This window comes from Chiloscyllium plagiosum, chromosome 19 (genome assembly GCF_004010195.1).
Source record: "Chiloscyllium plagiosum isolate BGI_BamShark_2017 chromosome 19, ASM401019v2, whole genome shotgun sequence".
NCBI lineage: Eukaryota > Metazoa > Chordata > Chondrichthyes > Orectolobiformes > Hemiscylliidae > Chiloscyllium > Chiloscyllium plagiosum.
The window spans coordinates 53,611,992-53,635,540 of NC_057728.1; the positions used below are offsets into that span (position 1 = coordinate 53,611,992).

A 23,549-nucleotide genomic window follows, 5' to 3' on the forward strand; every position below is an offset into this window, starting at 1 on the left:
GACTGTTGCCCATCTAAAAATTCCATTGTCATCTCTGGCATCCATTTCCAAATGTCAGGATAGTGCACTCGAGCCAGATGAGTAACCCTTTCACCTAGGAAATTGTCCCTTCTACACACTTTTTGAAAATTAGGTTATGGGAGGTGAGCATCACTAGCTAGACTGGCATATGTTACCCATTTGAGAAGTGTTGGTGAGCTGCCATTTTTAATCTTTGTAGTTCATGAGGAGTTGTAGGTGTGACCACAGTGTTTAGATTAGAGTGGTGCTGGAAAAGCACAGCAGGTCAGGCAGCATCTGAGGAGCAGGAAAATCGGCGTTTCGGGCAAAAGCCGTTTATCAGGAATAGAGGCAGGGTGCCTGCAGAGTGGAGAGATAAATGAGAGGGGAGTGGGATTGGGGAGAAAGTAGCATCGAGTACAATAGGTGAATGGGGATGAGGATGGAGGTGATAGGTCAGAGAGCGGGGTGGAGTGGATAGGTGGAAAGGATGATAGGCAGGTCAGACAGTTCATGAGGGCGGTGCTGAGCTGGAAGGCTGGAACTGGGGTGAGGTGGGGGAAGGGAAAATGAGGAAACTCGTGAAATCCACATTGATGCCATAGGGTTGAAGTGTTATTGGTGGATGTGCAGGTGAAACTTTGATGGATGTGGAAGGCTTTGGAGCCTTGGATGGGGGTGAGGGAGGACTCCAATATCACTTATTGTATCCGTGGCTCCCAATGCGGTCTCCTCTACATTGGGGAGACTGGACACCTCCTAGCAGAGCGCTTTAGGGAACATCTCCGGGACACCCGCACCAATCAATCCCATGGCCCTGTGGCCCAAAATTTCGACTCCCCCTCCCACTCTGCCGAGGACATGCAGGTCCTGGGCCTCCTCCACCGCCGTTCCCTCACCACCCCACGCCTGGAGGAAGAACGCCTCAGCTTCCGCCTTGGAACACTTCAACCTCATGGCATCAATGTGGATTTCACCAGTTTCCTCATTTCCCCCCCCCCTCATTTATCTCTCCACTCTGCAGGCACCCTGCCTCTATTCCTGATGAAGGGCTTTTGCCCGAAACATCGATTTTCCTGCTCCTTGGATGCTGCCTGACCTGCTGTGCTTTTTCAGCACTACTCTAATCTAGACTCTGGTTTCCAGCATCTGCAGTCCTTGTTTGTACCCACAGTGTTGTTAGGTTATTGCTATTACAATGAGGACCAATAAAGAGAGTTCTAAGTATTTGAACAAGTTGCATTGGAAATGGAATTACAATAGATTTAATTTTTGTTCTGGTCTGCCTATAAACAAAGGTTCACTTTGAAGTGACATTTTTCAAATGCATTTTGTTATATTCACAAATTTAATATTTGCAGTCTACCAAAAGATGTTACTACAACAATTTCTGGAAATGACAATATCGGATGAAAGGGTATAAAAATACATAGAAAATAAGAAAAGAAAATTGCAGATTTTCCCAAGAATATTGTCCAATCGTTAATGCTTAAATAGAATTTTGATACATTGGCAAATGTGATAGAAATTCACTTATTTCGTTAGCTGTAAAGCACTTTCTAATGTGCGGCAGCTGTCAGAAGTGCTACTCAAATATTTGTCTTTCAAATTTTCAAACTTTTCAAACCAAGAAGGACATCAGCTTTCTGTGCCCTCATGTGGTAGGAGACAGCATATAGACTAACTCAACATTGCCTCAGTTGTAACTACATAAATATATATAAATATAAAAATCTAGCCTAACATGAAATGTCCTTTATTAAAAAGAAAACTGATGGAACGTAACTTTTTGGTCCTAGATCGAGAGCGGCAGTCCAACACCTCCTAGGAGCAGTCAGCTTGTTACCTATGACAGTGACTATGAAGAAGAAGAATTTGTTCCCCATGAACCTTTGGATCCTGGTGCTCCCAGTGTACCGGGTCTCCTTGGCCCTGAGTCGAAAGAAGGTTTGTAGCAGGAGCTATTCAGAATCTAGGTCTGTTTGCACTGAATGGAATTTTGGATGGTGGCCACAATTTACATTCTCAGTATTTTACAAATGTGTAAATATATAAAATCATTTCAAACCAGTATAGTTTATAATAATTCTTTTGCTTCTCGAGTCATGATTTTTGAATGATGGTTTTATTTACAAAAAATGACAAGAGCCCTTTTGTAGTTTGCCTTTCATTGTAATTTTAGTGGCTCAAATATTTTCTTTGTGTGCTCCACCACAACGCGTAACTTCCTGCTGTCTATGGTTTGACCACAACAGACAAAAAGTATTCAATAGAGTTTAAATTCAATCAAACATTCTATATCCTGTGTACATTTCTGCCATTGCGTGTCATTGCAAATGAAATTCAAACCTAACATCCACATTGCATTCAGAATTAATCCTTGGAGATTTACATTCCTTGAGACTGCAACACAAATGTTTTAAAGTGGAGATCAGTATGAAAATCTGTCCCAATTATGAAATGAAATCATTGATATTCTCCGGTACTTCCAGATTTCCATTGTTTTGTTTAAACAAATTAAACTTTTATTAATGTGACAAAATGTAAAATGCAATAAAATTGTGTTTATGTTACCCAAATTAATAATCCAGTGGCTCTGATTGCCTTGAAGGCCAATCTAAAGTAGGCACATAGGAAAACAGATCAGAAGGAGGCTATTTGGTCCCTTGATCCTGTTCAGCCATTCAGCGAGATATGACTGATCTTCCACCTCAACAACATTTTACTGCAGTATCACATATACCTTCATGCCTTTAATATCTGGAATCTGGAATAAACTCTGTCCTGAAAATACTCAATGACCGAGCCTTCACCGTGCTCTGGGTAGACAATTACAGATTGACCCAGCAATTACAAACCAGTCAATCTCACGTCTGTCATCTGCAAGGTGTTAGAATCTGAGGGATAGGATTTATGACCATCTGGAATAGCATGCCTTGGTTAAAGGCAGTCAGCATGGCTTTGTGAGGGACAGGTCATGCCTCACAAATTTTATTGAGTTCTTTGAGGATGTTACTAGACAAGTTCATAAGGGTTGAGCGGTGGATGTGGTGTATATGGACTTCAGTAAGGCATTTGATATGATTCCCCATGGTAGGCTCGTTCAGAAGGTCAGGAGGGATGGGATACAGGGAAATTTAGCTGTCTGGATACAGAATTGGCTGGTTAACAGAAGTCAGCGAATGGTAGTGGAAGGAAAATATTCTGCCTGCAAGTCAGTGGTGAGTGGTGTTCCACAGAGCTCTGTTCTTGGGCCTCTACTCTTTGTAATTTTTATTAATGACTTGGATGAGGAGATTGAAGGATGGGTTAGCAAGTTTGCAGACGACACAAAGGTTGGAGGTGTCATTGACAGTATAGAGGACCGTTGTAGGCTGCAGCGTGACATTGACAGGATGCAGAGATGGGCTGAGAGGTGGCAGATGGAGTGCAACCTGGATAAATGTGAAGTGATGCATTTTGGAAGGTTGAACTTGAAAGTTAAGTACAGGATTAAAGACAAGGTTCTTGGCGGTGCGGAGAAACAGCGGGATCTTGGTGTGCAGGTACACAGATCCCTTAAAATTGCCACCCAGGTGGACAGGGTTGTTAAGAAAGCATATGGTGTTTTGACTTTCATTAACGGGGGGATTGAGTTTAAGAGCCATGAGATCTTGTTGCAGCTCTATAAAACTTTGGTTAGACCGCACTTGAAATACTGTGTCCAGTTCTGGTCGCCCTATTATAGGAAAGATGTGGATGCTTTGGAGGGGGTTCAGAGGAGGTTTACCAGGATGCTGCGTGGAATGGAGGGCTTATCTTACGAAGAGAGGTTGACTGAGCTCGGACATTTTTCATTGGAAAAAAAAAGGAAGAGAGGGGACCTAATTGAGGTGTACAAGATATTGAGAGGCATAGATAGACTTGATAGCCAGGGACCTTTTCCCAGGGCAGAAATTGTTAACACAAGGGGTCATAGTTTTAAGCTGTTTGGCAGAAAGTATAGAGGGGATGTCAGAGGCGGGTTCTTTAAGCAGAGAGTTGTGAGAGCATGGAATGAGTTGCCAGCAGCAGTTGTGGAAGCGAGGTCATTGGGGATATTTAAGAGATTGCTGTACATGCATATGGCCACAGAAATTTGAGGGTTCGTATATTAGGTTTACCTTACATGAGGATCAATGGTCGGCACGGCATCATGGGCTGAAGGGCCTGTTCTGTGCTGTACTGTTCTATGTTCTATCACTTGAGTAAACAAATTCCTCCTCATCTCAGTCCTAAATGGTATACCTCATTCTAAGGCTGTGTACCTGAGATCTGGAACATCCTCCAATTAGTGAAAACATTTTTCCCATATCTACTGCTGTCTACCATGTGTAGAGACTTTGCAAGTTTCAATGAGATCACCACCTCTCATTGTTCTAAACTCTAGAGAATACAGGCCCAGTCTCCTTAACCTCTCCTCATAGGGTAATTCATCCATTCCAGGATTCAGTCTGATGAACCTCTGCTATACTCCCTCAATGGCAAATACATGCATCCACAGGTAAGGAGACTAAAACTGGACACAATTCTTCTGGTCTGATCCCACCAAAGATCAATACAATTGCAGCAAGACTTCTTTACTCATCGTCTCAAGTGCTCTTGCAAAATAGACTAAAATACCACCTGGCTTTATCATTGCTTGCTGCACCTGCATGTTAGCTTTCAGTGGCTCATGAACAAGAACACATAGGTCCCTTTGACTATTAACACTTTCTTACTATTTATGAATTCCTGTTTTCTTAGCAAAGTGGATAACTTCACAGTTTTCAATATAATACTCTATCTGCCTTGGTCCAGCCTATTCAACTCACAACTCACATTCCTACTTATTTTTGTGTCAGGAAATCTTGAAAATATTAAATGTAGTCTCCACATCCAAATCATTAATATAGGTTATGCTCCAGCACTGATCCTTCTGGCACCTCACTCTCACTGGTACAATAAGAAAATCCCATTTAATCGTACTGTATTCTGTTTTCTTTCCATTATCCAATTCTCAGTTACCTCCAATGCCATGTGCTCCAAATTTTGTGCTCTAACCTCCTGTGTGGAACCTTATTGAAAAACGTCTTAAAATCCAAATAAAGCATATCCACTGATTCCTCCTTATTTATTCTGAGTTATATCCCCAAAAAACTCTAACAACCTTGTCAATTATAATTTGTAAATCCATGTTAACTCTGCCCAATTCTCATATTTTTTGAAGTTTCCAGTTATCACATCCTTTATAATAGATTATTCACCCAACTATTTTCACTTCTCCTTGCTGTCCTAAATAGTGGGTTTATATTTATTAACTTCCAATCTGCAGGAATTATTTCAGGATCAATAGAATTTTGGGAGATAACCACAACGCATCCATTATGCCTACATCCCCATCTTTCAATTCTCTGGGTGGCATGTAGATCATCAGGTCCAGGGGATTTATCTGATTTCAGTTCCAAGAATTTCTGCAAACTTCACTTATACTAATACTAAATGTTTCATTTTGTCATTCCCGGGAAAAATCTACAAGGATGTTGCCAGGGTTGGAGGGATTAAGCTGTAGGGAGAAGTTGAATAGGCTGTGGATAATTTCCCTGGAGTGTTGGAGGCTGAGGGATGATCTTAGAAATTTATAAAATCATGAGGGGCATGGATAGGGTGAGAAGAGACTTGGGAAGAGACTTTGTCTATTTATCCTATTCATGCCCGTCACGATTTTATAAACCTCTATAAGATCACCACTCAGCCTCCAACGCTTCAGAGAAAACAGCCCCAGCCTATTCAACCTTTCCCAATACCTCAAGTCCTCCAATCCTGGCAACATCCTTGTATATCTTTCTGAACCTTTTCAAGTTTCACAACATCTTTCCGATAGGAAGGTGACCAGAATTGCACACAACATTCCAAAAGTGGCCTAACCAATGTCCTGTACAGCCGCAACATGACCTCCCAACTCCTGTACTCAATACTCCGACCAATAAAGGAAAGCATGCCAAATGCCTTCTTCACTATACTATCTACCTGCGACTCCACTTTCAAGGAGCTATGAACCTGCACTCCAAGGTCTCTTTGTTCAGTAACACTGCCTAGGACCTCACCATTAAGTGTATAAGTCTTGCTAAGATTTGCATTCTCAAAACGCAGCACCTCGCATTTACCTAAATTCAACTCCATCTGCCACCTCTCCGCCCATTGGCCAATCTGGTCAAGATCCCATTGTAATCTGAGGTAACCTTCTTCACTGTCTACTACACCTCCAAGTTTGGTGTCATCTGCAAACTTACTAACTATACCACTTATGCTCACATCCAAATCATTTATATAAATGATGAAAAGTAGTGGACCCAGCACCAATCATTGTGGCAGTCCACTGGTCACAGACCTCCAGTCTGAAAATCAACACTCCACCATCACTATTTGTTTTCTACCTTTGAGCCAGTTCTGTATCCAAATCCAAATTCCATGAGATGTAATCTTGTCTCCCATGGGGAACCTTGTTGAACACCTTACCGATTTATTTGTATTTGTCTTTGCTAATCTATTCCTTATTATGTACCTTTGGAAACTTCATTTTGTACTGGTTTATTTTTATATAATATTTCATGTTTCTTTATCAGACTTTTGTTTCTCCCCTGCTGAATATGAAGATACTCCTAATCCTCAGACTAAGACTATAAGACCACAAGAATTAGGAACAGGCCATTGAGCCTGCTCTGCCATTCAATAAAATCATGGCTGACCTGGCACTCTTCATATCCATTTTCCTGACCTTTCCCCATAACCTTGATGCCCCTACTGATCAAGAATCTATCTATCTACCTCATCCTTAAACATACAGAAGAAATCTACACCATAGCTCCCTGTGGCAAGGAGTTCCAAAGACTCAGAACGCTGAGAGAAGAGATTCCTCCTCATCTCAGTCTTACATTGACATCCCTTTATTCTAAGACTATGCCCTCTGGTCCTAGACTTTCCCACAATGGGAAATATCCTCTCAGCATTTACCCTGTCAAGCCAAAGAGTCATACAGCCATAGAGTTTTATACAGCATGCAAACAGACCCAACAGTCCAACTCATCCATGCAGACCAAGTTTCCCAAACGAAATTAGTCCCATTTGCATGTTTTTGGCCCATATCCGTCTAAACCTTTCCTATGGACCTGTCCCAATGTCTTTTAAATATTTTAATGGTGCCTGCACCTATCACTTCCTCAGGCAGTACCTTCCACATACAAGCCACCCTCTGTGTGAAAAAAAGGCCTCTTAAAAATCCTATATATTTCAATGAGATCACTTCTAAACTCCTGTGAGTAGAGTAGACGTGCTACATTTTTGTCACTTTATAAGCCTCTTCATTTGATCCAGTATAATCATTAACTTCTCTTGTTAGCAATAGTTGGATCACCTTTACTGCTGTGTTTTTCTACTCATAGTAACGCAACTTTGTTATAAACTGTGTGGTAATCCTTCCCCTGATTTAAATGACTTCCTGCACCACAATTCAAATTGCTCATCCTGCCTGCAGAAACTATTGTTGTCCATGTAGGCTGCAAGAACCTCAAACCTTTTGGATTTAAGTGATTTGTGCTGTAAATAAAGTATAATAGTGATGTGTATACCTCCTGTAGAATGTTTCTACTACTTAGTATGTGTTTTCACATTGATTATGTGGATCTCTTGATCAACTGAAATATTCGATCAACTGGATGCTCCTGGTCCCATAGGTGCCAGTTAATAAAAAGTTTGCTGTATCTACAAAATGCATTGCAGAAATTCATCAAAGATCCTTAGACATCTTGAAAAGCCACAACTACTTCCAGCTGGAAGGACAAGAGTAGGAGATACATGGGAACACTGCCAACTGCAAATTCCTCTCCAAACTACTCAACATCCTGACTTGGAGAAACATCGCCATTTCTTTAATGTCGCTTAGTCAAAATCCTGGAATTCCCTACTTAAGGGCATTGTGGATCTACCTACAGCACATTGACTGCAGCAGTTCAAGAAGGAAGCTCACCACCATTTTTTCAGGGGGATGATCAATAAAATGCTGGCACAGCCAGCGATGTCCATGTCCACGAGTACATTTTTTTTTAAATTTCCTCTTTCGCTCAATAACAATTGACTCCCTTGTTAGTCAAGACTTTATCTACCTCTGCCTTAAAATATTCAATGATCATAGATTTCATCACCTCAGTATTCCTAGCCGCTGAAGAGCTTTTGTATTTATATGGAGAGTTCAGCTGAGTTTCTGGTCAACAGTGATCCCTAGGATGTTGAGAATGGGGGATTCAGTGGTGATAAAACCAATGCATGTCAAGGGGTGATTGTCCCTTACTAGGAGATGGTCATTGCTTGGCATTTTCATGACACGAATGTTGCTTGCCACTTGTCAGCCCAAGCCTGTATTTTTTATCCTGATCTTGAAGCATTTGAACATGGACCGCCTCGGTACCTGAGGCATCGTGAATAGTACAATCATTGGCGAACATTCCCACTTCTGACCTTATGATGGAGTGGAGCTCATTTATGAAATAGCTGAAGATGGTTGGGCTTAAGACATCATGCTGGGGAACTCCAGAAGAGATGTCCTGCACCTGAGATAACTCCGACAACCATAACCATCTTCCTATAATGAGGTCTTGAGTTGAGTGGCCTTGGCAGAACCCAAACTGGACACCACTGAGCAGGGCTGCTTAATAGCATTTTTGATGACACCTTCCAATACTTTACTGATGATTGAGAGTAGAATAATTGGGTGGTAATTGGCTGAGATGGATTTCTCCTGCCTTTTATGTACCTGGGCAATTTTCCACATTGTTAGGTGGATGCCAGTAGTGTAACTATACTGAAAGAGGTTGGCTAGAGAAGCAACGATTTGAGAAGAACAGGTCTTCAGTATTACTGCCAGAATGTTGTCAGGGCCATAGCCGTTGTAGTCTCCAAGGCCTTCATTGTTTTTTTGATACCATGTGGAGTGTATTAAGTTTGTTGAAGACTGGCACATGTGATGCTTGGAACTACTAGAGGAGACTGAGATAGATCAACTATTTGACACTTCTGGTTGAAGATTGCTGCAAATACATCAATCTTATTTTTTGCACTTATGTTTTGGGCTCTTCCAATATTGATAGTTTGGAGAAGAGAGGGGAAAGTATAGAATTTCAACTATATTTAATTTAGAGTTCAGCAGGACTATCAAAAATGTTGTTCTGCTGAGCTCACGAGCACCAGCATTAACATTGTTAGCACTAGCACATTTTACACCTTGAAAATTATTTGTTGTGAATCCATAGTTGTTACTAAAATAATTCAGTCGCCTCAATTACATTAGATTAAGAAGTGAGATTACATAAACTGGATTTGTATGCCCTCGAACAGAAGCGGTCAAGGGGGCCATTTGGTTCAGGATTTTAGGATTTTTAAAGGTGTGTTGAAGGCAGATAAAGAGAAATGCTATTGGCAGTAAAGCTACATAATTGACAAAGTCTTAAAACCAGAGCCAGGCAATTCTGAAGAAACTAAAGGCCTGTTCTAAAAAAGAAACACTGGACTCAAATGTTAATGCTGCTTTCTCTCCACAGACCCTGCCAGACCTGCTGAGTTCCTCCAACAAATTTTATTTTAATTCAAGAGAATCACGCTTCCAGAAAAGTAATCAATTCTAGGTCAATTAATAATGTTAAATCTGTTATAAATAGATATTTACTCTCTAAGGGAATAAAGTACATGGATCCAAGGCCAGTGGATATGATTGATTGATTTATTTATTGTCATGTGTACCAAAGTACCATGAAAGGCTTTGTTTAAGACCAATGAAGGCAGATCATAGTAAGCAAGAATGTACAGATCAAAAAGACTGAGAAAGAGGCATACAGGTTACATTGTACAAGGCGTGCGTTAGGTGAGATCAATGTTAGCAAGATCAGCATTATTTGAGGCTAGAATGTCCACTCATCAGTCCAATAACAGCCGGAAAGAAGCTGTTCCTGAACCTGTTGGGGTGTGTGTGTTCAGGCTTCTGTATCTTCTGCCTGATGAGGGAGGTTGTAAGATATCATTACCGGGATGCGATGGGTCTTTAATGATGTTGGCAACATTTCCACGGCAGCAGCCTGTGTAAATGGAGTCCATGAATGGAAGGTTGGCTACTGTGTTAATCTGAGCTGTGCACACCGCCTTCTGTAGTTTCTTATGGTCCTGGGCAGAGCAGTTGCCATACCAGGCCATTATGTACCCAGACAGTATACTTTCAATGGTGCATCTGTAGATGTTGGTGAGGGTCCTGATGGATATGCCAAATTTCCTGAGTTGGCTGAGGAAGAAGAGGCATTGTTGTGTCTTCTTGACTGTTGCATCGACATGGGAAGTCCGGACAGTTTGTCGGTTATCATTACTCCAAGGAACTTGAGGCTCTCCAGCCTCTGAACCTTAGTTCTGTTGATTGAGATGAGGGCATGTTCTCATCCTTTCATCCTGAAGTCAATGATCAGTTATTCAGTTTTGCTGATGTTGAGAGAGATGTTGTTCTCATTGCGCCACATAACCAAGCCCTCAATTTCCCTTCTGTATTTTGACTCATCATTGTTAGATATCCATCATACTACAGTGGTGTCATAAGTTTATCAGTAAATTATCCAGTTTATGTAATCTCACTTCTTAATTTGAAGTAATTGAGGTGACTGAATTATTATATTAACAACTATGAATTCACACTGGATTCACAACAAATAATTTTCAATGTGTAAAATGTGCTAGTAATAACAATGTTAATGCTGGTGCTTGTGAGCTCAACAGAACAACATCTTTGATAGTCCTGTTGAACTATAAATGGCGTTTGTTTGTAATTTGGCAATATAGTCATGGGTGACCAGGGAGTACAGTGGGGGGCCGAGGACGCATCCTTGGGGGGTTCCAGTGTTGAGTGCTATTGTGGAGTTAAGATACAGGTCAAGTGTAATCCCATTGAATGACAGAGTAGATTTGAGAAGCTTCCTGACCTACTTACTGTTCCTATCAGGGAATACTATTTATTGAACAATATTATTGTTCAAGCGTCAAGAGTATAACTTCAACGGCAATATTTATTTTCTGGTTTTATCTCTCAGGTCTTCCAACCTGCCTTCTCTGTACCTGCCTGAGTGGATCTGTTTACTGTGATGATACAGATATCAAAAATATACCTGCTCTTCCCAAGGATACCACTCACTTTTATGGACGGTTCAACAAGCTCACCAACATAAAGAAAGGAGATTTTTCTGGGCTAAGTATGACAATGTGAACGTTCAGCCTTATTATTATAGAAAGGAAAGACAATGTTAATTTCTTTGTATGGAATATGTGTTCTTGTTCTATTTTGAAATCTTGCGCGACCATCAGATTGCTTTGCTTGGTTGCAGTATAATGAGAGTAAAAATGTGAATGTAAACAAAGTAAAGTTTTGAGTGCAGGAGCCCATAACATTTGGTATGACTGATGTAAATAGAGTTAAGTTACAGATCAGGTGATAATATCCACAGTCCACAAGGAATCATGGATATCTCATCCTGTTAGAGAGAGACAAGTGGCTACATAGCTTGGGGAGCACCACTACATATTAAGCATGGGGCAAGAAAGGAGGCAGCCACATGAATAACATGGAAATTGAATGTGGAGATCCTGGTATTGGACTGGGATGGACAAAGTTTAAAATCACACAACACCAGATTACAGTCTAACAGGTTTATTTGAAAGTACAAGCTTTTGGAGCACTGCTCCTTCGTCAGGTAGCTAGAAGATTGAAGACACACCATGAATGTTATGCAGCATTACATTTTAGCCATTTGGCCAATTGAGCTGGCTGACTGCCACAGCTGAGCCATGGTCCAACTGAACTGTGACTACATGTTTTCAAGATATTGAAAGGTACGGTTACAGCATATACAGAGATTCTTCTTTTGTCATTGGAGAAGCTACTTAAGGGCATAATCTTAAAATTACAGCCATGCATCTCAAAAGAGAGACTAGGAAACACTTCAGTGCACAACAGTTGGTAGAAATATGCAATTCCTTCCACACAAAAAAAATAGCTTGTAGATCACTTAGTAATGTTAAATTGGTTGTTAATAGATTTTACTCACCTCGGGCCATTGGGTATAGAGTTAATATCCAGATCAGGTGTAATTCCATTAAATAACAGAACTTGAAGGCTTGAAGAGCTATCTGGCCTGACTGCATGGGTTTCAGGGATTAAATGGCAGGCTCCTGTTGTTATGATCCTAAATGAACATTATGGAGGCAGCATAGTCTTAATATTTGAGCCAGGCCATTCATTGGTTGTAACAACTCAGGAAGCCTTACTGTAAGGGATTTATTGATTGTTGTTGAACACTAAAATAGAGTCATTACTTGTGGCATACAAAAGCTAGTCCCAGTCTGTTTTAAAAAATTCTCAAGGTCAGGTTCGTAGGAGAGTAGTCTGACACAGAACAAACGACCAAGAGGCGAGTCTGCTAGAATATGAGCATTTTATTCCCCGCAGCGTCGCCACAACCAGGTCTCATACTTACAACGGGTCTGGCTTATACTCACTCTACATGTTACCGGAACTGGGAGCCGTCAGTTCTCGTAGAGCGGTTGCCAACAACCCACGCTCGGCGGTTAAACGCAACCCCGGAGCAGACTCACCGAACTGGAGACTTTTCCAGCTGATATACTCTTTTCCAGATATAAACATTCATGTGAACAGCAGAGCAAGGCTAAAAAACACATTCCATTCTGGTTACATACAGATAAGAAGATTCACACGGGGAGGTGTGTAATAAGATTCACACGGGACTAAGCAACACCTCCATTCCGGTTAGATTCACACATGTATTGGGACATAATTTTAACCCTTTCACCACATTCCACTGCTTGGCCCAATACATGTGTTGGGACATAATTTTACACCACACAGTCTGAAACAGATGATTCTGCAGATCCATCCCTGAGTCTGCTTTGTAATGCTCTAGGGTGATGAGTTCCACTGGGCAGGCCATTGCCTGTTACCAAGGGAACGCAGACTCAGCGGGAAATTGATATGTAGAGGCCAGTGGAAAAGCTGTTAAAGTTGGGGATAGGGAGGGACAGTGGCAGGGGTTCTCAACTGAAAATGTCAAAACTCAGATTGATACAGTTTTGTGTATCTCTGCTGGAGACAGTGTTACAGAATATTCTTGTCAATTTTCTTAGACCCACAGAATCATCAAAGTTAAGGAGGTATGCAGGGTTGTAGTGTGGAACAAGGAAGCAGGGTTGGATGTGGCATGGAAGGAGAAAATTCAGGAAGCAAAGAGAAAGGTCAGGAGGTCTACAACAGGGAGAAAGAGTTACATAAATGTCCATACTTGCATGGTAACTCTGATTGCATATAATATTGCAAATGTGTAATCTATTCCTTATTGGAAGCGCATTATCTTAGGTAAAAACAATGACTGCAGATGCTAGAAACCAGATTCTGGAGTAGAGGGTGCTGGAAAAGGAATACAGGATGATGAAGGGCTTTTGCCCGAAACGTCGATTTTCCAGCTCCTCGGATGCAGCCTGAACTGCTGTGCTTTTCCAGCACCATTCTACTCCAGCGCATTATCTCAGTATTACGCCGAGTTCAAATTTCACATTACAAATTGCTTACTTCGACCAGGCAACTGTTAGGACCATATAGATATTAACAGAGGGCTATTATGTTTATTATTTGTTTCCAAGTATATTAATTGTGAGTAATGATCATCTTAGATCACTGAAAGTCAATTGACGCAACAAGTAATAGAATTATTATGGTATTATTTGTTCCTAAATATATTAATTGCAAATAATTATCATCCTAGATCACCTAAAGAGGATTGACGTGACAGGTAATAGGATTTCTTCAATTGATGAAGATGCTTTAAGGCAGTTGCCTGAACTGGTTGATCTGATGGTTGCTTCAAATGAACTTGTGCAGCTTCCAGAGCTACCCAAAACTATGGTCAGCATTGATGCCAGTTACAATAAACTGAACAGCAGTGGGATAAAAAATGAAGCATTCAAAGTAAGACCCATCATTATACAATTTAGTACATGCTTTTTGACAAATGTCTTGCATGGTCAACTTTCAAATATGGATGCAAGGTCTAATTAGTTTGAGAGTTGATTGAGCTTCTTTAATACAACAGATCACTGGTCCTTTAATATTGCAGATATGTTTCTTTAAAAATCTTTTTCAGCTATACACACTTCTTTACATGGTGTGGTTATTTTTTCATGTGTTTTTCATACTATTTGTGTTAATTTTCCCATTTATGAGTGCCATTATAAAGTAATTTACCTATTAAACTATGTTGTAGTTATTACCCAATCACAAATACTTTTTGGAGTAGCTTTCAGAGCAGTTTGTGACAGGTTAGTGCATTCCTTGTTTTGTTTTCCCCATATAGAAAGGAGAAGAAGCAAGCAGAAGAACTAGGGCAATTTTTTCAATCACTTAAGTTTTTGCTTCATCGTAAATATTTGCTTTCAAATCCTCTTCATATAGATATGGTCCTGACCCTGTCTTAATGAGGGTAATTCAGAATCTGGGAAATAGCATAAAGTAAGTGATATAAATTTAGCTGTCCATAATATAGCTGCCCTGAAGGGGCTCATAGGTTGAAGCAGTAGTGTCCCTATCTGTAGACCAAGAAACCCCAATTCAAGTCCCACTTGCTCCAGGAATAAGAGCTTTGGATAGGTTGATTAAAAATACCTATATCTATCGTGATCAAACTCAACAGAAATAAAATTTGGATTTTTGTTATTTTAATCAACATGTTATGACACACCTTGAGGGCAGGGGGATAGAACTCAAACCTTCTGAATCAAAGGAAGGGACACTACAACTAATGTCTATACCCCTAGGTTTGTACATATTTTTAGTTAACTGTTCAGACATATTATGACACACATCTACAGCAGAGGAGACTTCAGACTACAGCTTTTTGCACAGTGCTGGTTAAAGGATTATCTTGATTTTGCTTTTGTTATTCTATTCACATAATTTAATATTACATACCAAAATGCTAGTGGGCTCTTGTCTGCCTAGCTGTAACTTGTACTTTGTGGCTGCAACCCAATTCAGGGCAGTCTAAAGAAAATTCTCCAATTACATTAACCTTCAACTTCATGAATTTTAAAGTAAAATTGCTGTTTGATGAAAACTCCACTCGGGTAAAAGCTGAAGCTTTCATAATCTTGCATTTAGGAAAGGTTAGATGTTCTTTGCTCCCAGTATCAATCTCAAACATAGATGACAGTCTCTGCAATTTTCCCATCACATTGTTTTCATTGGTAATGTTCAATAATTGGTGATTCTTTGTTTTCTCATTGTTCCTTCTTTTCTTTTGAATTCACAGGACATGAATAACCTTGAATACCTATATTTAGCTGGCAATTCACTGAATTATGTTCCACTTCCTCTGCCTGAGAGCCTTCGTTCCATTAACCTACAGGTATAAGACACACCACTCAAGTTGCATATATATTATGCTAAACCTGATAACCTAATATTGCCACATCCGCCAAAAATAACACAGCTGGGGACCAGGTGTCAAATTCAAGTATCAGCTTAGGAAATTTAGCAAAACATAGGGAGATGCCAATAGACTAGTAATCAAGAGACCAAAGACATGATTTCAAAGTTCAAATCTCACCATGGCAGCTGGTGAAATAGAAATTCAATTAACAAAAGTCTTGAGGAGAAAGCTAGTATCAATAATGGCAACCATAAAACTATCATCAATTGTCATTACAAAAAAACTGACACACTTATTCCATTCAGGAAAGAAATCTGCCATCTTTTCCTGGTCTGACCTACATGTGACTCTAGACTCTAATAATATGGTTGACTCTTAACTGTCCTCTAAAATGGCTGGCAAACATTTTTAGTTCAATGGCAATTAGAGAAGGGAAATACATACTGACTTTACCAGTGATGCCCTCATCCCATGAAAGAATAAAGAAAAAAAAGTTATATTGCTCAGTTTGAATCAAGAGAGCAGTTCATAAACAGAGAAAGAAAGAGAGAAAATACTGCTCAGTTAAATACTGTTCCATTTTCCTCGCTTATTTCAATCTCAGTGACCAATAATTCTCCTAGCGTACCACATCAATAATAGAATAGATGCCCATCACTTCAAACTTCCATATATATACCGACTTCAAGTAGTTTAGCTGTTATGCAAACAAATAAATATACCATATGTAGCATCAATAATATTCTCACTCTGCTAATCATATAATGATAATTCTTACACCTTTTAATTATACATATGTTCCATACATTGTATAAGAGCATAAGAAATACAGTAGACTATATCCAGCCCAATCAAGCCTGCTTCACTGTTCATATTGATTCTGGCTGATACTTGGCCTTACCTCTACTTTCTCACCTACTGCCTGTATCCCTTGATTCTCTAAGAGACTAAAGATCTCTGTCTTAGCCCTATAAGTATCCAATAATGAAGTATCCACAACCTTTGGAGTCAGAGAATTCCAAAATTCAGAACAATTTGAGTAAAGAAACATTCATCTCAGTCCTAAATGAGTAAACCACAGAAGATCCTAAGGAGTCTTGACAGGATGGATTCTGAGAGGATATTTTCCTTTACTAGAGAGAATCATGTGACAATTTTAAGACAGAAATTAGGTCAATTGTTTCCTCTCAAAAGACTGTTAATCAGTGAAATTCTCTTCCCCAGAGAGCAATGCAGGCTGGACCTTTAAAGCAAAGTCAGATGGGTTTTGACAAACAATGAGTCATGGGTTCTTGAGGGGAGACAGAAAAATGGAATTATGACTACAATCAGATCAACTACAATCTTATTAAATGTCACAGCAGGATTGAAGGGCTGAAAGGCCTTTATCCTGCTTCTAAATCTTACGTTTCTATGATCTGCCTCTTATCTTGAGACTCTGTTCCTCTTTTCTAGATTTATCAGTTATGGGAAACAACTTTTCAGTATCTACCCTATGTTATAATCTTAACAGCAGTCAGTAACTTTTAAAAAAAAATCAAATGCTCAGTTATTAACAGAAAGAGTTACACCACTTGATTTCATATTTCAAACAAACAAACTTTTACGGTATTGGGAAGTAAATACTACTAACTTGATGCTTTATTTCATAACATTTATTCTATGTGCCCAGAAATCTCAACAGATTACCTTCCATTCAAATTTTATTTTCACCCAAGAGTTCTCCTAAACAGTACAGGATCTTGAGCAATTCTCTACTTTTCCTGAATCCAAACTAAGGTGTGCCATAGCTCTCACTTTGTACACACCAGTCCAACACCGGCATCTCAAAATCATGACTTTAATTCTCCTCAGTGTTCCTACTATTCTCCAATGAAATAAGATTACTTGGGGTCCTTCCATGATGACCCTTTAATCTCCTTAAGTACGACACGATCCTTAAGTACGACAGGCTTTCATTTACATAGCTTAGTGCTTTATAGCTCCTAGGTAATTTCTCTCTCTGTGGTGTTCTAGTCCTTAACATAAACCGCCCATTTCAAACATGTTACAAAGCTGAGTAATGGTTTGGTGAGAAAACATACAGATAAACACAAGATGATATGTAAGCTCCCAGTATTCTTACCCCATAGCAATGTGTCATATTTGTAATGTCCCAGGTAAAGACTTCAATAACTCACTTCAATTATCAACCGATCCTTTATCTAAAAATTATATGAATACTTTAAGATTGTCCCTTGTTTACTAATTGCTTTTCAACCTTCCTTTGACCTGGGAAATTACATGAACAATTTGGATGACAAATAAAGATATCTGGCCTCCATCAAGAAGCTTAGAGAGGAACCACTTCTAACTTTGATTTTATTGAATAGACACAGGTCACTATTTAAATGGCATTTGCTTCAGTCTGTTTGCCACTCTTTCTTCAGGGGTTTCCATTCAAGTCAGAGGGCATTCCAACAGGAAATCAGAGTTAAATGAATAGGGAATATGGCTGGGGGCAGAGATTAAAGTTTTAGCAATGGGGAACAGGCAGACTTAGGGGAGGGTATGACACAAAAGGAGTTAAATGTAAGGTAGAGATATAACAACACCATGAGATTTTGAAGGGGCCTGATAGTGTAGAAATGGAAAGATTGTTTCCACTGGTCAAGGACTTTAAAACAAAGGAAAAATGTCTCCTGGATGGTATGTTGCCTCCTGGGTGCCAGAGTCAGGGATGTTTTGGATCGAGACTGCAGGATTCTTAAGGGGGAGGGAGAGCAGCCAGAAGTCATGGTATACATCGGTACCAATGACATAGCTAGGAAAAGGGATGAGGACCTGAAAGTGAATATAGGGAGTTAAGTTGAAAGCTAAAAGGCAGGACAAGCAGACGAGTAATCTCAGGATTGCTACCAGTGCCATGGGCTAACTAGGTTTGAAACAGAGAGCAAGTTCAAATGAACATGTGGCTGCAAGGTTCGTGTAAGCCAGAGGGCTTCAGATATGTGGAACATTGGGATAACTTCTGGGAAAGTTAGGACTTGTACAAGAAGGATGGGTTGCACTTGAACTGGAGGGGCACCAATACTAGTTTGGCGGAGGGGGAGTGGGAACCAGAGCTACGGACCTGAGGATGGAGTAGCTAGTGAACAGCCAGACACAGTGTGCAGTGAGTCTGTGAGGAGGGACAGACAGTTGATAGGGCAAAGTTGCAGTCAGTGTGATGGGTTGAAGTGTGTCGATTTTAACACAAGAAGTATCGAGAATAAGGGTGATGAATTCAGAGCATGGATCAGTACTTGGAACTATGATGTTGTGGCCATTACAGAGACTTGAATATCACAGGGGCAAGAATGATTGTTGAATGTTCCAATTTTGGATGTTTCAAAAGGAATAGTGGGGAAGATAAAAGAGGTGGGGGAGTGGCATTGCTAATCAGGGATAGTATCACAGCTGCAGTATGGGAGGTTGTCGAGGAGGTTTGTCTACGGAGTCAGTATGAGGGGAAGCCAGAGACCCAGGAAAAGAATAGTCAGTTTATTGGGAGTTTTCTACTGACACCCCCCAGTCTGTATTTAGGAGGAAGATTTTGGAAAGGTGCAGAAGTAACAGGCGTGTTGTCATGGGTGACTTTAACTTCCCTAATATTGATTGGAACCTCTTTAGTTCAATTCATTTGGAAGGAGCAGTTTTTGTCAGGTGTGTCCAGGAAGGATTCTTGACTCAATATGTGGATAGGCCGACTCGAGGGGAGGCCATATTGGATTGGTACTTGGCAATGAACTAGGACATGTGTCAGATCTCTCAGTGGGAGAGCATTTCAGTGGTAGTGATCACAACTTCATGACTGTCACTATACTCATGGAGAGGGGCAGGAGCAGACAGCATGGGAAAGTATTTAATTGGAGGAGGGGGAATTACAATGCTGTCAGGCAGGAACTGAGTTAGCATAAATTGGGAACAGAGGTTCTCAGGAAAATGCACAACAGAAATGTGGGAATTGTTTAGGGAGCCCACTTCCTGATACTGCTAGACAGGTTTGTCCCACTGAGGCAAGGAAGGGATGAGAGATTGAAGGAACCTTGGGTGACAAGGGATGTAGAACATCTAGTCAAGAGGAAGAAGGAAGCTTACTTAAGGTTGAGCAGGCAAGGATCAGACAGGGCTCTAGACGGTTACAAGGTAGCCAGGAAGGAATTGAAGAATGGACTTAGGAGGGCTGGAAGGGGTATGAAAAAGCTTTGGTGGGTAGAATTAAGGAAAACCCCAAGGAATTCTACGCTTATTTGAGGAACAAGAGGATGGTCAGAGTTAGGGGAGGGCCAATCAGGGATAGTGGAGAGAACTTGTGCCTGGAGTCAGAGAAAGCAGAGGAGGTCCTTAATGAATACTTTGCTTCAGCATTGAGTGGGACCTTGACGTTTCTGAGGACAACATCTGACAGGCTGATATGCTTGAACAGGTTGATGTCAAGAAGGAAGATGTGCTGAAAATTTTGAAAAACATAAAGACAGATATGTCCCCTGAGCCAGACACGATATACCCAAGGTTGCAACATGGAGGGAAGTGATTGCTGCACCTTTGGCATTGATCTTTGCATCCTCACTGTCCGCTGGAGTACTACCAGGTGATTGGGTGGTGGCAAATGTTATTCCCTTGTTCAAGAAAGGGAATAGCGATAACCCTGGGAATTATAGACCAGTCAGAGATAGGATTTATGATTACTTGGAAAACCACAGTTTGATTAGAGATAGTCAGCATGCTTTGTGAGGGGCAGGTCATGCCTCACAAGCCTTTTTGAATTCTTTGAGGATGTGAGAAAAACACATTGATGAGAGTAGAGCTGTGGATGTGGTGTACATAGATTTTAATAAGGTGCTTGATAAAGTTCTCCATGGTAGGCTCATTCAGAAATTAAGGAGGCATGGGATACAGGGAAATTCTGTTGTCTGGATACAGAATTGGCTGGTCCATGGAAGACAGAGAGTGGTTGTAGATGGAAAGCATTTGGTCTGGATTTCGGTGACCAGTGGTGTTCCACAAGGATCTGATCTCAGGCCTCTGCTCTTTGTGATTTTTATAAATGACTTGGATGAGAAAGTGGAAGGGTGGGTTAGTAAGTTTGCCGATGACACAAAGGTTGGTGGAGCTGTGGATAGTGTGGAGGGCTGTTGTAAGTTGCAACGGGACATTGACAGAATGCAGAATAGAGCTGATAAATGGCAGATGGCGTTCAACCGAGAAAAGTGTGAAGTGAGTCATTTTGGAAGGTTGAATTTGATGCAGAATACAGGGTTAAAGGCAGGATTCTTGGCAGTGTGGAGGAACAGAGGGATCTTGGGGTCTATGTCTATCAATCCCTCAAAGTTGCCATCTAAGTTAATAGGGTTGTTAAGAAGGCATATGGTGTGTTGGCTTTCATTCGCAGGGGGATTGAGTTTAAGAGCCACAAGGTTATGCTACAGCTCTATACAGCCCTGGTTAGACCACATTGGAATATTGTATTCACTTCTGGTTGCCTAATTATAGGTAGGATGTGAAAGCTTTAGAAAGGGTGCAGAGGAGATTTACCAGGATGCTGCCTGGAATGAAGTGCATGTCTTATGAAAAAAGGTTGAGGGAGTTAAGGCTATTCCCATTGGAGTGAAGAAGGCGACTTGAGGTGACAAAATGATGAGAGGCATAGATAGAGTGAGTAGTTAGAGAATTAGTCTTCTGGCTTAGATATAAATGGCTATCACAAAAGGGCCTAATTTTAAGGTGATTGGAGGAAGATTTAGGGAGATATCAAAGATCGGTTCTTTACACAGAGAGGTGTGGGTGCATGTAATGCACTGCCACTTGTAGAAGTATCGTCAGATACATTCGGGACACTTAAGCGACTCTTGGATAGGCATATGGATGATAGTAAAATGAAGGGTATGTAGGTTAGTTTGATCTTAAGAGTAGGATAAATGATTGGCACAACAGTGAGGGCCAAAGGGCCTGCTGTACTGTTCTATGTTGTAAGTCTCAGGATAACAGGACCATCGGTTAAGAGTGAGAGAAGGAGAAATTATTTCACTCAAAGGATTGTGAAATTTCCACCCCAGAGAGATCTGAAATCTTCATCATTGACTAAATTTAAAGCTAGAAGAGTCAAGCTTTTGGTCCCTTGGGAGACCAAGGGATATGAGGAGTGAAATAACTCCACAGTGGCTGGTATCCCATCAGCAAGTCACCCTTTATTTACACGTGCACAGTAATTAACTCTCGGCCAGCTCCTTCAGAGCCAGCTCTCAGAGTGAGCGGAACCTCTGATACTCCTGTTTATATCTGTCAGCCAAGGCTCCCTGATTGGATCAGATTAACAGCCTCAGTTGGGGAACTTGTATTCTATGAGGTCCACCTGACTGACCTCATTACAACCACTACAGAGCAGATGGAAAATGGAATTGAAGCCCAAGATCAGCGGCTGATCATGTTGAATACAGGGGCCAGAAAATTGCAACTTTGTACATTTTTCACCATACTCCTGTATTATTTGTACTTGAGTACACGTGACAATAAAACCTTATTCTATTAAACTAAAGTGCCATTTTTTCTCATCTTTTCAGAACAACAATGTTCAGCAGATTAATGACGACACTTTCTGTAACTCAAAGGACATACACTATGTTCGCAAGGCCCTGGAGCTCATTCGACTGGATGGAAATCCCATTAATCTTAGCAAAACACCTAGTGCCTATATCTGTCTCCCACACGTACCCTATGGCAATTATTAAAGATCTCCATTTCTATTCTCAGTGTACACAAAAGAAATCACAGTGGGCCAAAGCCTTTTACTATTGTGCTTAGGATTTTCAACAGCAAATAATTCCTTTTCAATGAATCTGTTTAAATGCTACATCCATGGTGTTTCTCTTGTTCTAATGAGTGATTGAATCATTTCTATAAAGGAAGAACATATTCAACTATTTGAAATGCTAGGCAATAAAGCAAGAGAAAGGAAAAGTTGTAAATGTTTAATAAGGAAACCTATTTTGAAATCCAATCTGTATTGACTCTGCCAAATAAATAAATATGATCTGGTTAAAAAAACATTTTGTTATTCGTTAAGCAATATATGTGCTCCATCAATGCATTTTCAACTTACCTTCATGTTATAAGCCTGATGCTATAAAAAGAAAAATTTATTTTGCCTTTCCATTTCTTTGAAGCATTTAACATTATTGTTAGATTTATAATGAACCCCGTCTGCCTTGTAAACATTATTCCTAATTGTACTTGCAGCATGAATAAATGTCTCATTAATGTTATTTTTAAAGCCTCTTAGTATGAAAAATATTGAATTTTGTTGTATCCTACAGGAAAAAATATAAAACTTAGTTGTAACTACACAATGGTAACACAATAATCATCAGGATGAACTTTTTGGTGTTGATTAAGGTGGGAAAAGCAAGCTGAAACAACAGTAAAACGTATTTGCGGTAAACATTTCTTTGATTTGCATTTTTAAAACCAACCATTGATGTGGACTCTAGCTTATGATGTTAAGTTCAATCATTTATTTATGTAAATTAAAATTTAAAACGTTTTGTTTAACTATTAGGTCTCATTTAACTGCTTTCTTGATCTCTAGAATACACTGCAATTTGAGCCAGAGCAGCAAAACTGCAATGGACGAATAGTATTTGAGGCAGGTGGGTGCATGGTTATTGATGTATATTTTGTTCCACAAATCCAGACGACACAAGTTTCAGTACAACGGTAGATGCTTGATTATCGGATAGCTGGTGAGAAATTCTCAATGTCCCCAGAAGCAGTCGTGTATCTACTTGTGGTGACACTTCTCCACAATTCCCTGCTTTACACACAAAGACAGTATTTTTTATAGGAATTAAACAAAAGGTCTATCAGTCACATGGTCAATTGCCGTTACATAGTTTAAAATCGGCAATTATAAACTTACAAAGCCGGTGAATGTCGATGTCCTATGATAACTAGTGAATGGATTACATGGACTGATTATTGTGTTCTTCATGATCATGTGTTGATGGGAAGAGAGTA

General features: G+C 40.2%; 1 protein-coding gene across 2 annotated transcripts in view; it reads left to right on the forward strand.

The window, feature by feature from the left end:
• Positions 1-23,017, forward strand: part of LOC122559404 (epiphycan-like) — a 42,572-nt gene extending 19,555 nt beyond the window's left edge. For both annotated transcript variants that reach the window (XM_043708855.1, XM_043708856.1), the window contains exons 3-7: positions 1,800-1,947; positions 11,115-11,273; positions 13,854-14,056; positions 15,396-15,491; positions 22,097-23,017. In XM_043708855.1, coding sequence (XP_043564790.1) covers positions 1,800-1,947; positions 11,115-11,273; positions 13,854-14,056; positions 15,396-15,491; positions 22,097-22,264 — 774 coding nt within the window. In that variant the 3' untranslated portion in view covers positions 22,265-23,017. The remainder of the gene's footprint in view (positions 1-1,799; positions 1,948-11,114; positions 11,274-13,853; positions 14,057-15,395; positions 15,492-22,096) is intronic.
• Positions 23,018-23,549: the final 532 nt, after the last annotated feature.